Source organism: Salarias fasciatus, chromosome 7 (genome assembly GCF_902148845.1).
Source record: "Salarias fasciatus chromosome 7, fSalaFa1.1, whole genome shotgun sequence".
NCBI lineage: Eukaryota > Metazoa > Chordata > Actinopteri > Blenniiformes > Blenniidae > Salarias > Salarias fasciatus.
Window position 1 is genome coordinate 3,145,125 of NC_043751.1, and position 17,153 is coordinate 3,162,277.

Below are 17,153 nucleotides of genomic sequence, written 5' to 3' on the forward strand. Positions count from 1 at the left end.
GAGAGGGCGGAGATTGGTCCGACTCACGTGTGGATTGTTGTGATGACGTAATGCGGAAGTGGCTGAACGATGAGACCAGATGGAGGGAATGGCGTTTTCAGAGGCGATGTGGCGGGAGAATGAGCGCCCAGATCCCCGATGAGGAGGACGGGAGCTGCGGAGGAGTCCGAGGTGCTGGAGAGAGGCGGCGCAGGCCGGACGACGGCTGTTGTTGAGCCCACGGAGCGCAGAGGCGGAGGACTGCAGCGGCGGCATGCTCCGAGTGGCAGATGCTAGCAGGGAGCTAGCATTAGCTTCAGACCGGCGGAGCTGGATACTGGCGGGATGAGGCTGATGATTAAATCCAGAGAGGCAAAGAGAGCTGACAAGAGTCCACAGGATGCAAGTCATCGCCCAGCAAGGAGTCCGGTGGAAGGCCGAAGCCTGGGGTCCAGTGTGAGGACGGGCTGTCTGCATGGGAGTGTGTCTCACTGCAAGGCTGTGGGACCAGCGGGGCACTCGTGCTCCCACCGGACCGAACGCACCGGGATCGTTAGATCCTGGTGGACAGTCAGTGGGACAGAGGCCAGACTGACGTGACAGCGAGGGACACCACTCCGGATGATAGAATACAGGCCAGACACCGTTAGATGGAACAGCTGTGTGGAACAGCCACCGGACAGGAGCTGGTGGGACAGGAACCGGCGCGGGACAGGAGCAGAAGCGGTAAGCCAGTTGTTGGAAGTGATATATCCTGATGATCGTAAAAAGTCCTTATCCAAGTTTGTTGGGCATCAAAAACGAGGCAGATAGAGCGTGATCAGGAACCAGGGTAGAGATGACAGTGTTAAATTAGTGGCAACACAGACGGAGCGGCAGCCAACGCGCGCCAGCGTCCGCCATCTCCAAAGAGGAAATCATTTCAGCTGAAGAAGAGAAGAAGGTTTTGCAGCCTCAGTCAGAATGCGAAGACGTGATGTTCCGTCACAGATGTTTATTGGCTTGATCAACACCACACCAAACACCAAACACCGTAGAACTAATCACAAAACATAAAACACAAAACATAAAGTGATTAACCCAAAAACCAGCATATACACATATTTACAACGGAAAACGCACATACCGCTTTGGCCTGCTTATGGCTAAGGCTGAGTCTTCTTCTGTTCACATCTTGGCTTTATAAGAAACTTTCCACCAGGAAACCTTCTGCCATCAGCTGATCAGATGCGGACACTCCGTCATCACCCGGAAGTGAAACTGAACGGTTAAATACAATTTTTCCCCCTTTCATATAAATAAATAAAGTATAAATTTAATTCTTATCAAAATACTTCAATTAATATGCAAAAACAAACAATATTTACCGTGACTCTTTATAAATACAACATACAAATAAACGCAAGATAAAATTACATACAGTGCAACACCGCCACCTGTTGGATTTTAAATTACATTTCATGCACTCACAACACCATCCGTTACAGAAGTTGTTTAAGTTTCAACACAACTGTAAAGAAATAAATAAAAGGAACTCAAGTATCGACCGGTCTGGGCAGTAAAGGGAGAAAGAAAGAGTCTGGGTTATTGTCATTTGCCTCATAAACCAGACCCACTTACTCCTCATCCACATTTGGATTTGGAGTTAAGCTCAGTCTGGATAGGAGCCCATTGAAACTTCTTGCAGGGGGTGTTGGTTACTCCTTTGACTAACAGCGCACTTCAGCCAATCAGCGCTTCAAACAGGGCCGGGTCTACGTAGGGGCAAGAGCCCCCCCACCCCCGCTGAACGCACATTTGTGCCCCCCCATACACTTGATATGACCCCCCTGAGACGAATGTCTGGCAACGGGTCTGGCTCCAGACCGGAGTCCTGCACCTCGTCGTCGTGCGCCACGTGCCAGCCGTGCGGGGTCTGCAGCGTGAACACCCTCTCCGAGATCTGAACGGGAGAAACGCACGTGTGACCTCTGACCTCTGCTGACTGATTCGGCGAGACGCGAGTTGCGTGACGTTGCCAGTCCTCACCTGATCGCTGATTCCTGTGGCGATGTGGCCCACCTTCACCCGCCGGGCCTCTCTGATGCGAATGCTCCTCCGGCTGAAGTCTGGGATGCAGACGTCCACACCTGAGCCGCCGAGACACACAGCAGACACGTCAGAGATCCACCGTTTGGGAACACAGTTTGATGTGTGGTCATGTCTGACATGGCACCTTCAAAGCAGCAGGGCGGCGGCACTTGAGCGTGGCCCAGCAGATCCACGCTGAACACCGGCGCGTCCGGCTGACTGTTGGAGGAGAAGACGCCGGAGCTGAGGTCGTCTCCGAGGCTCGGGGACCAGCGGCCGGAGTCCTGCGGGCGGGGACAAAACCAAACACCAGACTGGTTACGGTCAGACCTAACAGCTGATTATTTTTCCCGTGCCGTGGATTCACGTGATGCTCTCAGTACCTTCTTGTCCCATGGCTCCCAGTTGGAATACGGACCGCTGCTGAGACAGGACAGGAGCTGCTCCTGCATCTCCGCCGAGTGAAGCTGCGACAGACTGCTCAGGTAGAAATCTGCAGGAGAGCGGTGAGCGGGTTCAAAATATGACTCACCTTCACCCCACGTCAATATGTAGAATTTGTGTTTGATCGTCAGCATGCAGAACCTCCTGGTGGCTATGTGAGTGTTGAGGACCCTCAGGTCCAGAATGGGTCTTACACCCCCGTTTTTCTTGGGGACCAAGAAGTAGGGGGAATAAAAACCCGAGTGCGCCTCTGTGGCGCTCAGCTCCGTGACCGCACCCCGGCGGAGGAGTGAGGCTACTTCTGCCTCGAGAGCGGCCGCCCCCGCAGGGCATGCGAGCCGCGTACGAAGGATGCCGTTGAAGAGAGGCGGACGACCGGTGAACTGCAGGGCATAACCGTTTCTCAGTGTCCTGGACAGCCAGGGAGAAAGCGGTCCCAACAGAACACGCCACGTGTGAAACCGGAGCGTGAGTGGCTGTACCACGGCCTGAGGGGACGGCCCACCCGTCCTCCCGGCCTCGGGAGACGGGGGCCCCGGCGAAAGGGTTGTGGAGCGGGGGTCCCCTGAATGAGTGCGGGCGGCCGCCAGGGGGCCGCGGACCGGCGCTTTGCTGGGGACAATCCGAGCAGAGGCAGCGCGATCCCGGAGCCTTCCGGGTCGCTGTCCTCGGTGCTGATGTCGGAGCCTTCCGGGTCGCTGGCCGTGGTGCTGAAGCCGGAGCCGGGACGCTCAATAGCGGGAGCCCGGGACGGCAGAGCTCCGCTGCTCCGAGGCTCCGCCGTGACAACACACGGGGAAGCCGAGGGAGCGCTGCCGGGAGCAACACCAATAAGGCCGGGATCGGGACGCTTTACGGCGGACACCCGGGCCGGCGTGAGTCCGCCGCTCGGCGGAGAAACTCCGCTGGGAGCGGCATGAGTGGCGCCGGGGCTGGGGCGCTGCACGTCGGCAGCCCGGGGCGTAACGGCACCGCCGCTCTGACGCCTCGTCATGCTAACAGAGCGGAGGTCGGCGGACAAACGCTGCTGAGAGCGCTATGGGTGCGGCCGGGGCCGGGACACCCCACGGCGGGGATCCGGGCCGGGACGGAGAGAAATGCTCACTCGAGCCGAAGCCGGTGGAGAGTGCAGCCTGGAGCGTTTGCGGGGCGCTGAAACGGGGAGAGGAGGGACTGCTGCTCTCTGGAAGATGTAACGGGCCTGACGGCCTTTATTTGCATGTTTGCTGGCAGGTGCGGGTCGAGCGGACGGGGCGCTCCGTGTCTCGGGAGCGCGGGACCGTCTGGGCTGATCGGCGGGAAGACGCTCCGGTCTGTCCAGGTGCCGGGGTGCTCCAAGGAGCGGGACGCCGCTGGTCCACGGAGCGACGGCGCTGCGGCGGCGGCTCACGGCGGGGCTGGAGGTGCGGGGCGAGCTGCTGCGAGCCTCGTGCTGCTGCCTCCAAGGAACAAGCAGTGGGACCTTTAAAAAAATGTTTTTAAGACGAAAACATCTGAACAGAGGTTCACTTGACTCTTAACCTCTGGAATATTCTTATAGCTCTTCATTGTAGCAGAGGTATTTCAATTGGATGTCAGTTCAGGCACTGGATTGGAGCATTTTTTTTTTTAATTATTAGTAATTAAACATATGCACGGTCATTTGAAATAAACAAAAAAAAACAAAATAAAATAAATTAAATAAATAGATAAAATAAAAAGTGATAGCAGTGCATCGCCAATAAGAATAAACTACATCAGATCAAACTGAAGCAGAGAATATACTAAAACAGCTCTGCTATTTGTTAATTGGTCAGTATGACTTTCATTACTCCTACAGTATTAGTGCAGTGAAGGCAGCACAAAAGGGGGGGCTCTGTGTGTGTGTGTGTGTGTGTGTGTGTGTGTGTGTGTGTGTGTGTGTGTGTGTGTGTGTGTGTGTGTGTGTGTGTGTGTGTGTGTGTGTGTGTGTGTGTGTGTGTGTGTGTGTGTGTTGTGGGAGCGAAGGAGGAGATGGAGGTCTGGACAGGTTTAGCTGTGTGTCAAAGGGGCCGCATGTTTGCCATGCTGCATTGCACACAAGAATAGGGGACAGAAAAAAATCCCCAAAAAGTGCAGTAAATAATAATAATAATAATATTGCGCATGTTCTATCCGCAAGGAATCTGGTCTTTTCAGTGCAGGAACTACTTGTAATACAGCTTAGCTGCTACTAAGTAAATAAAATGTGCAGAAACGATTGTTCAGTTCTTCTCTTTTACTGAAAAAACGCTGCATCGCATCATTGAACATTTCACCACGTCCTGCCGGCTTTTTTCTCACAACATGCAGAGAGAGTCAGCACTTCAGGGGCCCTTCTTCTTATGTGGCGTCTGTGTAAAATAAGGTTGAACATGCAAACAGCACACCTAGTGGCATGAAGTGCAAATGCAGTCATGGCCCCATCAGGTAGGTTCCCGTCGTGTCATTGTAAATTATACGGGGGATTTCAAGTAGTGTCGCTGATATCCGCCGTCTGCTGGGGCCCCCTACCAGCAACTAACCGGTGAGAACTCGGAAAGGGCTCCGTGCAGGGGATTTTCGACACGCTGTCGTTGCAGCTAGTGATGGCAATCTGAAGCTTTCTGAAGCAACAAAGCTTTCAACACGATTGTATCGAAAAAAGCTTCAGTACTGGAAGCTTTTCAAATCAGAGCCCAACAGGGACCCCTGGTGGTGAAAGTCAAGGGAAGCATGCCATGTGTCAGAGCTGAATGAATGAATGTGATGTATGAGTAATTACATTTTTTAAACTATTGAATGATTTGTCCACATCACTAAAACCTAGTAGAGCTAATATTTTTATGTCAGCATTTCTATTGTTCATAGGCCAACTTGAATAAAGATGGGGATGAAAAAGCAGAGTGTTCATATGCATGACTGAATGTGTCTGAAGTGACCAGTACATTTGCTGTGTCTCACATAACAAGTCAGCAGCAAGCTGACTTATCATTTGAGACACATTAATTATTTAGGTATCATGAGAGATAGTGGAAGTGAATTGACGTTGGCAGATGCTGGCCACGAACTAAACACTGGACCTAGAAAAATAAATTACAAATGAGGGATGTTTTTTAAAGAAGAGATTTGGTCTGACAAAACAATACTTTACAGATGACATATTGTTGCAACTGGCAACCAACCAGCCCAAATATATTTCAAAGTCTAACATTAAGAATGAACAAAATGTAGGCATAACACATTTGCTCATAACACCCTTGTTGGGTGAAATGAAATCAAATCAAAGTGTTCCAAAACTTCAGAACGTCCTCTTTTTGCCACAGGCTCCATATCAAATCTATATTCACTGTCTCACACTCTCTCTCGACTCACAAACCGCCTCCGCAACCCTCAAACAGCTGCAGCGCCTTTTAAACCTGTGAAGCAGCGGCTGAAGCGTCACGTGGGTGTGCGCGAATGAAGCTTCAGACGTCACGGATCACGTGATTGTCAGGAAACGAATCAAGCTGCGATACAAAGCTCCAGTGAGAAGAGGTTCATTTTTTCAACACATGCTTCGAAGCTTCGGTGTCACGGTTAACATCACTAGTTGCAGCATCTAGTGTAGCGCCTTTAATTTGTCATTGAAACAGACTGATGTCAGCCGTCCCTCGGGGCCCCCTCCAGCTCGGGTCCTATGTGTAGTAGCGGTGCCTCTGGCCGGAGAGAAGCAGCAGCTGCTGCTGCGCTCATTCCACCTCGGATTTAAACAAACAAACAAACAAACAAATTAAAATCCTCTGCAGTGGATTTCACCAAAATAGGGCCTGTGGGTTTTCATAACCCAACAACCCTACGTAAATTACGCCTCTGCCTGGGTTACACGTTACACGTTTGGGGGCCCCCTCGTGGCTGCGGGGCCCTAAGCAGCTGCTTAGTTCGCTTATAGGGAGGGCCGGCTCTGAATGAAAAAGCACAATGAAAAGCACACACACAACTTGAAGAATTCTCAACACTTTCTCTTTCTGAAGCCACGCCTCCCCTGAAGCCCTCTGGCGCCCCCCAGGGGAGGCGCACCTCACACTTTGAAAACCGTTCTATACAGTAAGGGCGCCATCTAGTGTCAACGCTCAATAGTGTGCAGCTAGCATCCATGAGCGACAGCTGATCCATGGCAACCACTGCTTGTGACGTAAGCATTAAATACAGCAGTTAACGCTATAATAACGCCCCAGGAGGGGTGGTTCAATGGTGTAGTACATTGGCACGAGGTAGGTCACAACTTCAATACACGGGTTCCAATCCAGCCATGGTCTCACTGTTGAATGTGCTTGTCTGTTCCCAGATGTTCACAAGTGACATCTGGAACAGCACGGAAGATGAAAGAAGAACAAGGATGAGCATCGACAAGCATCAATGAAATCAAGCACATTCAATAAAAAAAAAATAATTCATAGGAATAAGCAGCGGGAACTAAAAAAAAAAATGTATTATGTATGAAAGTGGTACAAGTGTAGACTTTCTGAACAGAGGTTCAGTTCACTCTTAACCTCTGGAATATTCTTAAAGTTCTTCATTGTAGCAGAGGTATTTCAATTGGAGAAGGTTGTTTCAACATTTCAATCAATGAGGTAGAAATATATTATTGGTATTCCACATCAGAGGCAAAACATTACTTTCTGTTGAATTTTTGGACTGATCATCTGTGCTCACAATACTTGGACATTCTTCTCAGTACTCTGGCATGAAAAGAAAACTACAAAACTTCAGTCTAAGTTTGTTCAGCTAAATCAATTAGCATAAGTTAAATTACCGAAGTTAAACAACTCTGCTGTACAATCAACAGATCTCAACATCTTCTACGTACAAATACATGATCTCCGTGTTTCAACTTGGTTTAGGGTTACCTAAGCAAGATGGTGTGATGTGCTGCGGGCACATCGTGTTTTTTTTACGTAGTTTCTCTTTTGTTTTTTTCCGTTCAGATATTTAGTGGATATTTATTCAGTTTTGTGTTTTGTTGCTTTTTTGAAGTAATTACCTTTTTCCTTTTTTTTCGGTGTTGATTGGAGCGAGTCGCGCCGCCGCGCTATAAACAGCAGCGTGGAGGCGGCGCTCTTGGTCGGGTCTCTCACTCTGGGTTTGTCTCTCTCGCACCTCGTTACACCTGCCACGCCAGGTGCGCTCCCCGGCGCGCCTTGGACTCCGGCTCCGTCGGGCAGCATGTTGCTGGCCAGGGCATGCTAGCCAGCTGGCCGGCGTTGTGTTTTCTCTTTCCGTTTTTTCCCTTTTTTGATCGCTGCCTTTTTCCGTCCAGGTGTGACCAGCCGTCCCGTTTTCGCTGTTCTTTTGATCGGGTTTAGTTTGTGTCTTTAGTTTGGACGAGGGATCAGCTTCGACGGCTGCATAGCAGTCGGGCTGTGAACTCGTCTTTTTCTTAAGTTTGGCTGGCGCATCTGGGCCTCCTCTCGTTTGATACTTTGTTTCTTTTTTGATATTATTTTTGGGGCACGGGCGATGAGGGTTCCCTTTCCTCCAGAGCCTCGTCAATTTCCAGCTCGAGGACGGCGTCTCTGTGGAAAGTACTAAATAAATGTTTGAACCCTCATCCGGTGTTTGTCCTGTGTCCTTGAATAATATGTGTGACTCTCTGGGTCATAACAGATGGCGATTTGACCCATCTAAGATGGCGATTTGAAACCCAGCACAGCCAATCCTGTCCTGTTTTCTCTGACATCACACCCTTACACAAGTTAAGCCCCTCCCAAAAGAATGTGCAACAAACGCCCCTCGACCAATCACGGTTAGAGCCGCAGGGGCTCTTCTGATTGGTCAAAGATATTGGGAGCGGTCGAGATTCCTTTTCAGCTCAGAACAGAGACAGATGGAAACGCTGCGCCCTCGCAGTAGTGCAATTATGCGACACTCCGAAAGGATTATCAATGGATACTCAAACATATAATCCAAATAAAACATAGAAAAATTAGCATTGACTAGCAAAATCCTGCCTACAGCACCTTTAAGTCTCGGAGACTTATTAAATATTCATTAAGTTGTAAAACAGGATGATCAAGTCATTTTAAATGTAAAAACGATGAGCAGAAAGAAATCCTCCACTCGCTGTGCACAGTTCAATGTTTATTGAGTTCATGTAAACATGACATAAAAAAGCACAACTTGTAAACATCTCTGGAAGAAAATCCACCATGACACTGAAAGCTGAAATGTAACAGCAAATGTTGGCTGAACAGCCCGAATGAGAGCGCAGGGCGCCAGAGATGAAGGTCACACCTCAATGGCTGATCTGAGGCCGCTGCCGGGCGGAGAGCAGAGCTGCTGGCTGGACCTGGTCTCCAGCACCCCGTCTCTGATCCTCCACCTCCAGCTGTGGCTGGAGTCTGGGGCGGAGACGCAGCACAGCTCCACGCCAGAGTCCTGCACCTCGTCGTCGTGCGCCACGTGCCAGCCGTGCGGGGTCTGCAGCGTGAACACCCTCTCCGAGATCTGGATGGGAGAAACGCACGTGTGATCTCTGACCTCTGCTGACTGATTCGGCGAGACGCGAGTGTGTGATGCTGCCGGTCCTCACCTGATCGCTGATTCCTGTGGCGATGTGGCCCACCCACAGCGACTTGTAGGCCTGTTCAGTCACATGGTAGACATCAGTTGATTGATTGATTGATTGATTAGCCTTTATTCATCCCACAACGGGGAAATTCACATGTATACAGCAGCAAGAAGGGCAACGATTTCAGGCAGTGTTACACTGAAATAATCCTATAGCTCAAAAACAATATCCGACAGAATATAAAAATAGAATATAAAAATATAAAAATATAAAAATAGATTCATATTGCACATTATTACTGCTAAGGTGACTAGGTGCCATTTCACATTGAGTACACTAAAGTGCCAGATTTTCAGACTAATTGGCTGTTGTGGAGTCTGATAGCAGCTGGGATGAACGACCTGCGGTATCGCTCCTTCCTACACCGCGGGTGTAAAAGTCTGCTGCTGAAGGAGCTGCTCAGAGACCCCACAGTGTTGTGCAGGGGGTGAGAGGAGTTGTTCCTGATGGATGTCAATTTATTCAGCAGCATCCTCCCCCCCACCTCCTCTATGGAGTCCAGTGGACAGCCCAGGACAGAGCTCGCTCTCCTGATGAGTTTATTGAGTCTCTTCCTGTCTCTGTCCGTGCTGTCCCCTCTCCAGCAGACCACGGCGTAGAAGATAGCAGAAGCCACCACGGAGTCATCAAAGGTTCTGAGGAGGGTGCTGTACACTCCGAAGGACCTCAGCCTCCTTAGCAGATGGAGACGACTCTGGCCCTTCTTGTGCAGAGCATGGGCATGGGTGTTGTCGGTCCAGTCCAGTTTTTTGTTTAGGTGAACACCCAGAAATTTGTAGTTATCCACTACCTCGATGTCCACCCCCTGAATGTTCATTGGAGTGGGCTGTGATGACTTCCTCCCAAAATCGATCACCATTTCCTTTGTCTTGCTGGCGTTCAAATGAAGCTGGTTTAATTTACACCAGCTGACAAAGTCTTTGATGACCTCCCTGTACTCCTGGTCATTCCCCCCGTAAACACATCCAACAATGGCTGAATCATCTGAGAATTTCTGGAGGTGGCAGTTTGTGGTGAAATCTGAGGTGTAGAGGGTGAACAGGAAGGTTGAGAGCACCGTACCCTGAGGGGCACCTGTGCTGCAGAGCACCACATCGGACACACAGGTCTGGAGCCTCACATACTGTGGCCTGTTGGTGAGATAATCCGTGGTCCATGCTGCCAGGCGTTGGTCCACCCCAGCTCCTTCCATCTTCTCCCTCAGTAGTGATGGCTGGATGGTGTTAAAGGCACTGGAGAAGTCGAAAAACATGACTCTCACAGTGCTCCCAGGGTTCTCCAGGTGTGACAGTGACCTGTGCATCAGGTAGATCACTGCGTCATCCACCCCGATCCCAGGCCGGTAGGCAAACTGAAGGGGATCCATCTGTGTGCTCACCAGGAGTTGTAGATGTCTCAGGAGGATTCTCTCCATGGTCTTAATCAGGTGAGAGGTCAGTGCTACTGGCCTGAAGTGGTTGGGTTCCCTGGGACGAGGAATCTTCGGGACAGGGACCACACAAGAGGTCTTCCAGAGGACTGGTACCTTCTCCAATTCCAAGCTCAGGTTAAAGATGTGCACGACCACCCCACATAACTGATCCGCACAGTCCTTCAGCAGTCTAGGGCAGATACCATCAGGACCTGCAGCCTTCCTAGCCTTGATCTTCTTAAGCTCCCACCTCACCTGGTCAACTGTCAGGGAGAGGGGGTTAGGGGGCTGGTGTAGATCAGGTGATGAAGAGGGCATGCAGTGTGGGGGAGGGGGGGCTGGCCAGGGAAGGTGTGAGGAGGTTCCATTTTGAACTGTGGGGGTAGGCAGGCCTGGCCCAGGAAGGTGTGAAGTGGTGGCAGGGCGAACGATGGGGGGAGGGGAGGCGGGATTGAATCTGTTAAAAAACAGATTCAGTTTATCTGCCCAGTCCTTGTCCCCATTGACTAGGTTTCTCCCCTCACCTCCTCCGTGGCCTGTGATGTTCTGCAATCCTCTCCAGACGTCCCTGGTGTTGTTCTGCTCCAGCCGCTCCTCCAGCTTCCTCTTATTGATGTCCTTTCCCCTCCTGATGATCCGCTTAAGTTCCTTCTGGACACTACGCTGTTCCTCTCTATCCCCCGATCTGAAAGCCTGCTTCTTCTTGTTCAGCATGGCTTTGATCTCAGGAGTCACCCAGGGTTTGTTGTTAGGATAGACCCGCACCCATTTGGATGGCACAGTGTTCTCCACGCAAAAATTAATATAGTCCGTAATGCAATGGGTCAGATCATCAATGTCCTCCCCGTGTGGGCTGCAAAGTGCTTCCCAGTCAGTAGTCTCAAAGCAGTCCCTGAGCCTGTCCCTGGACACCTCAGACCACTGCTTCACGTTCCTCCTCTCAGGTGGCTGTCTGTTCACCACTGGGGTGTAATCCGAGACCAGGAGGACAAGATTGTGGTCTGAGTTACCCAGCGGGGGGAGGGGTGATGAGGAGTATGCATCCTTGATGGTTGCATACAACAAGTCCAAAGTTTTATTGTCCCTGGTGTGGCAGTCCACATACTGGGAAAAGGTGGGGAGGACCAAAGACAGTGATGCATGGTTAAAGTCACAGGATATGAGAATAAGAGATTGGGGGTGCTGAGTCTGCAGCCGAGAGACAACAGAATGGATCTGTTCAGTGGCCACATTAGCGTCGGCCGATGGGGCGATGTACACCGTTAACACGAGGACACAACTTATTTCTCGCGGGAGGTAGTATGGCCGGATGCCAACGGCTAACAGCTCCAGATCTCTGGAGCAGAGCTGTTCCTTGACAGTAATGTGACCCGGGTGAGCCCATCTCTCATTCACAAACACAGCGAGTCCCCCTCCTTTCCTCTTACCACATTTCACAGCGTCACTGTCCGCCTGCACGAGCTGAAAGCCATCCAGGGTGACGTGAGAATCTGGAGAAAGTTCATTCAGCCACGTCTCCGTTAGCATCATCAGGCTACACTGCCGGTAGACTCCCTGCAGCCGGGTTAGCGCCGTTAGCTCATCCATCTTGTTGGGTAGAGATCTGACATTCCCCATGATGACCGACGGTAAGCAGGGTGTATATAGTCTCTTCCGCTGTCTGCGCTTCACACCGGCTCTGCAGCCTCTTCTCCTTCGCCGTATATTCACGGGGATCACCGGTCGTTCCGCATAGTGAAGCCGTGCGCAGCTAAGGGCTAACAGCTGATCCCGGGTGTAAACAATGGAGCCGCGAATGAATGGGTTTCCCAACGCCGCATCAAAAACTCCAAAAAACAGCAAGAGACAAACCGCGATTGCAAAACAATTCACATTCATGGTTGCACACTTGGTAGAAGGCTTGATGTGGCACAAAAACGCAACTAAAAACTACTCATAAACCTACTTAAATACATTATACTGCCTAAACAAGCTAAGTAGCTGCTGCAACAGGCTGCCACTAAGCCGGCGCCAGGATCCTGTGAGTGAGCAGAAACAGAGAATGAGGCAGGGCCGGGTCTATGCAGGGGCAAGAGGGGGCCTGGCCCCCTCAAATAAAAGTTGTGCCCCCTCAAACTAAATCCCCCAAAATATAGTCCCGGTTCTGACCCCAGACCTGAAGGAACCACCGATCAGCTGATCAAGATCCACATTCTCCACTATGAAGACACACATCTGTTTTATTGACAATAAAAAGAATAAAATAAAAGAAATCCATCGGCTGGTCGGTGAGTAAATACCTGCTGGAAGAGTCTAGAATCCTGTCACCCCTGACTGGAACTCCGGCCTCACGTCGGTTTCAGACCCCGTTTACACTGAAAACATTTTCAAGTGAAAACGCAAAACTCCCCACAACGGTGCAACCATAGACAGTAAATAAATGGACAGACCTTTCATGACGTCACCCATATAGTTCTCAACCGCCGTTCTGAAGACCACAAGCGAGTCCAGCAGGACGTCTCCACATTGAATATTTGAAACCGAATGTAAATGTGATTGGTCCAGTCCGTCACGTGACGGCATCACGGGGACAGAGGAGGCGCTGTGATAGGGCGATTTATGCAAAACTTTAACTCGTAATATAAAATCAACAGATGATTTATGTGAAAATCAGAGTGTGGTGAAGCCAACACGGTGATAGAAACTAGTGATAGAGACCAAAATATTTTCTGAAACTGGGCGCTTTATATGTTTATTTGCACTCTGAAAATCGGCATTTTTGAATGGGTTCCAATGAGACCGGGGCTCTTTTTGAAACCAGCATCATCGCCCCCTGCTGGAATTTATCTGGAATTACAGTTTTTTTGCACTTCCGCATTATCTTCATGATTTATGAGCGGAGGTTGGCGCCTGGGTGCAACGGACCTTTTTGGACAGCTGCTCCCAAAGTGCAACTTTTCGAAAATGGTCTGTCTGCATGGGAACGAGGAAAAACAACACTTTGTGGCAACGTTTGGGCGGAGATGCTGACGGCTAACCACGTCGTTTTCAGCGTCTCCGTGTAAACATCAAACCTTACTGAAACAAATAAGCTAAAACTTTGGTTTTCACCTGAATCGTCGTCGTGTAAATGGGACCCTTCCTCTCTTGGTTCTCAGAAATGGACAGTCTGTCAATCAAAAGACGTTTCCTGATTCGTTGCTCCTGACTGAAGGTGTTTTACTCTCGTCAGATCAGACTGAACATTTCAGACTCTGGTTCTGTGGTCCGTGTACGGACAAGGTACCTTTTGTTAGTTTGATTTCCTGTCAAATTGACATCATCAGATACCAATAAATGGGTCATTTTCTCGTTTTTTCGTTTTTGGGCAAAAACGAAAAAACGAGAATTCAACTCGTTTTCTCGTTTTTCCGTTCTCACTGACAAAATGGATTTTCCACTGTTTTTTTCATTTTTGACAGGGCGGGGCTTAGGCCACTCTCGTCAAAGTAAAAGTCTTCTCAACACAGCGGTAAATGTCTGTCTGCTGGAGGAGGGTCCAGCCTTCTGTCAGGACTGTAAATATTTCATAGCAGTAATAATACTACTACGCACACATGATCACTCTGTGCTTCACTGCTCTTTGCTTCTAATTGTCGGACAAAAAAACTGAATTTTTTTCGATTCACGACTTCATGAAAGTAGTTTAAAAAAATGACCAGCAGGGGTCGCCCTGTATTGATCTCCTCATCACATCGAATGTATAAACTTGATATCTTAATAATCAATAGATATGCTGAAAAATAAAAACATCTCCTGTGGTTATTTCTAATTAATCCAGCCTCACTGGACTGTAGCCTTCATTTGTGATCAGTGGAGTAACACAGTTTATTGTCATATTTCATGTTTTTACCATGTAAATATCATAAAACCAGGACAACAGCTTGCTTCCATACATATTTCAAACAGTACTTCTGACAGAAGTATCATAATTCATTTCCACAGATGACATGAACTCTGAAACTGGAGCCATTACAGTCAGAATGGTCTCTTTGTTGTCACAGTGTACAATGAGATTGGAGAATTTCTCCTTGCAGGCACAGCAAATATTACAAATGTAAAAAATATACAACATAAATGTCACAAAGGATTAATATTCTTTTTTTAAGTGTGAAAGAATTTTGAATAACAATGTAAAAAGGTGAATTGTACACTTTAGTGTGACTGTATTGCAGGAATTGAGTGGATGGGACTCAGTGAACAGCAGCAGAGACACAGCTGCATTATATTGTTGAGCAGTTGTTTCATGGGAGAGTTTAGGATGGCGATGGCTCTTGGAAAGAAGCAGTTTTGCAGTCTGTTTGTCTTCACTTTAATGCATCTGTAAAGCCTCTCAAAGGGCAACAGGTCAACGAGCTGAGAACTGGATGTAGTCTGTCCCTGATGAGGTCCTGAGTTCTGCTGAGGCACCAGGTACAGTCGATATGAGGGAGGGGAGGGGACAGCCAGCAGGCCAGTGTTACTGATATATGCCATAGAGGTTTTAGAATATACAATCATGTTAACCCAGATTACCAGTATTTTTGCTTAGAAATTAATAAATCAGAGACCCCATGTGACCAAAGATCAAAACCAACCATGAACCCAACCTGGACGAGCAGTTCCTCAAATCCTCACCAGGTCAAACTGTCTCTTTTAACCAAGTTGAAACTAAGAAAAGGCCGGTTGTTTGCAGTGCTGTCAACAAAGCAAATGGTGCAAACTTTGAGAAAAGGAAAATATAAAACATGCTTTGTCTTATTTCACACTCCATATGTATTCATTCATAGCTTTGATACCTACACTATCATGTAGACAGTCATGAAAATAAAGAAAAGAAAAAAACACTGAACGAGAAATGTGTCCAAACTTTAGACTGGTCGTGCTCCTCAATGTCAAACAACCACTGCAGCTTCCTGTCTTTGTTGTCACTACTGGAAATATCCTGATTAGTTATATATCAAAGTTTCAGACTTTGCACATGGCAATTTCTACATTTAGACAAACTCCATAACTCCTGTTAGAGCTTAAACTCTTTTTGCAGGCAACTGACACTCCAAAGGAGTGAGATAAAAGATAGAATTTATTAATTTATTGAATGTTCATGTGATTAGAAATATGCAAAAGATAAATAAACACATGCAAATTGGTAGGGGAGAGTTTGGGATTGAGTCTTTCACTTTAGAAAGACTCCATCTACATAAATCCATACCACCACCCTACACACCACCAGTATGACACAGTCTGAGAGCATGGGTTCACACTGCTGACATGAGACGACCATCAGAATGGATACTGACCATTCCCAAGCACATTAAGAGGACTAATACTGACTCATCCCAGATATTATTATTATGGTCCGGAACAAGGGAAATGTAGTACTGTTATATTTGTTGTGCCTGCACTGGTAAGAAGAAATTCTCCAATCTCATTGTACACTGTACAACCACAAAAACGAATATTGTGATTCTGATGGCTCCAGTTTCAGTGTTCATATCTGTGGAAATGAAGAATTCTACTAGAAGTTCTGTTTGAAATATGTATTGGAGACAGATTTTGTACTGGTTTAATGATATTTATGTGGTGAAACATGAAAATAAAAATATAACAATAATCTTTTTTTTCATTTTTAGTGTATCTATCCACATTTCTATTGATTAAGATATTGATCACGGAACACGGAGTGATGAGGAGATCCACGTAGGGCGACTCCTGCTGGTCATTTTTTTAACTACTTTCCTGAAGTCAGGTGTAAAAAAAAAAAAAATGCAGTTTAGCATCTAACAATCAGGACAAAAGAGCAGTACAGCACAGAGTGAGCTTGTGTGTTTAACACTAATGCAACTGCAGTACTGACAGGAGGCTGGAGCGTCAGTCAGGCAGTCATACATCGTTTTAAGACAGACCTTTACTCTGAAGAGCACGGTGCAAACATGAGCCAATCAGGAGCGAGAAGTGTTAAGCCCCGCCCACCTGTCAAAAATGAAAAAAACAGTGGAAAATCCGTTTTGTCAGTCAGAACAGAAAAACGAGAAATTGAGTTGCTGTTCCTGCAAGACAGGAGACAGGAAATCAAACTAACAAAAGGTACCTTGTCCGTACACCGACCCTGTTTGAGGCTCAGCCTTTTTTTATTTCAGAATTTTTTTTTAATCAATATTTGTACTGCATTCTTGAATAGTGCACCGGGCCGAATTGGTTTGCTGGGAAGTACTTAAACTTTTTCTTCTTTTGAATTTCTTGAATGAAACACACTGAAAGTGTTATTTAAGTTGCCTGATTGAGCTTAGAATTTATTTTGGACGAGACGTCCTGACTGAGCTTCATTCATCATTAACAAAAATGTGGATTTCAGATCTTCTCTCAGCGTTTTCATTTGATGAGTCCTGCACTACAATTCTGTAACGTCCCGGAATTTGAATTCTTCACTTGGGGACCTGAAGCAGATATGAGATTAAAATGCGATTGATTAGATTAATTAATTACAAATCCTGTAATTAATTAGATTTTTTTTTGATCGCATGACAGCACTAATATATATTATTTTTATTGAGGAATAAGAAACTAGGAAAATTATTTCTCGTCGGACCGATTATAGAAAAAAAATAAAAAGAAGTACAAACAAACATGTTGTCGACGCCGCGGTGACGTCATAAATAAGCGCCG

At 47.8% G+C, this 17,153-nt stretch overlaps 1 protein-coding gene across 1 annotated transcript; it reads right to left on the bottom strand.

The window, feature by feature from the left end:
* Positions 1-467: 467 nt before the first annotated feature.
* LOC115391504 (mitogen-activated protein kinase kinase kinase 14-like) lies at positions 468-7,392 on the bottom strand. The gene is made up of 6 exons (XM_030095778.1): positions 7,359-7,392; positions 2,433-2,542; positions 2,195-2,333; positions 2,008-2,108; positions 1,846-1,921; positions 468-478 (listed from the first exon to the last, which is right to left on the bottom strand). The coding sequence occupies exons 1-6, from the start codon at positions 7,390-7,392 to the stop codon at positions 468-470; spliced, it is 471 nt and encodes a 156-aa protein (XP_029951638.1).
* Positions 7,393-17,153: the final 9,761 nt, after the last annotated feature.

What these genes read in the sequence shown, in the direction of transcription:
- LOC115391504 (XM_030095778.1), bottom strand. Translation starts at nt 7,392, where the DNA reads ATGTGCCCGCAGCACATCACACCATCTTGCTTAG. An exon ending in CATCACACCATCTTGCTTAG is followed by an intron (nt 2,543 to 7,358) that starts GTAACCCTAAAC and finishes GCTCTCCTGCAG; the next exon opens with ATTTCTACCTGAGCAGTCTG. An exon ending in GGGAGCCATGGGACAAGAAG is followed by an intron (nt 2,334 to 2,432) that starts GTACTGAGAGCA and finishes CCCCGCCCGCAG; the next exon opens with GACTCCGGCCGCTGGTCCCC.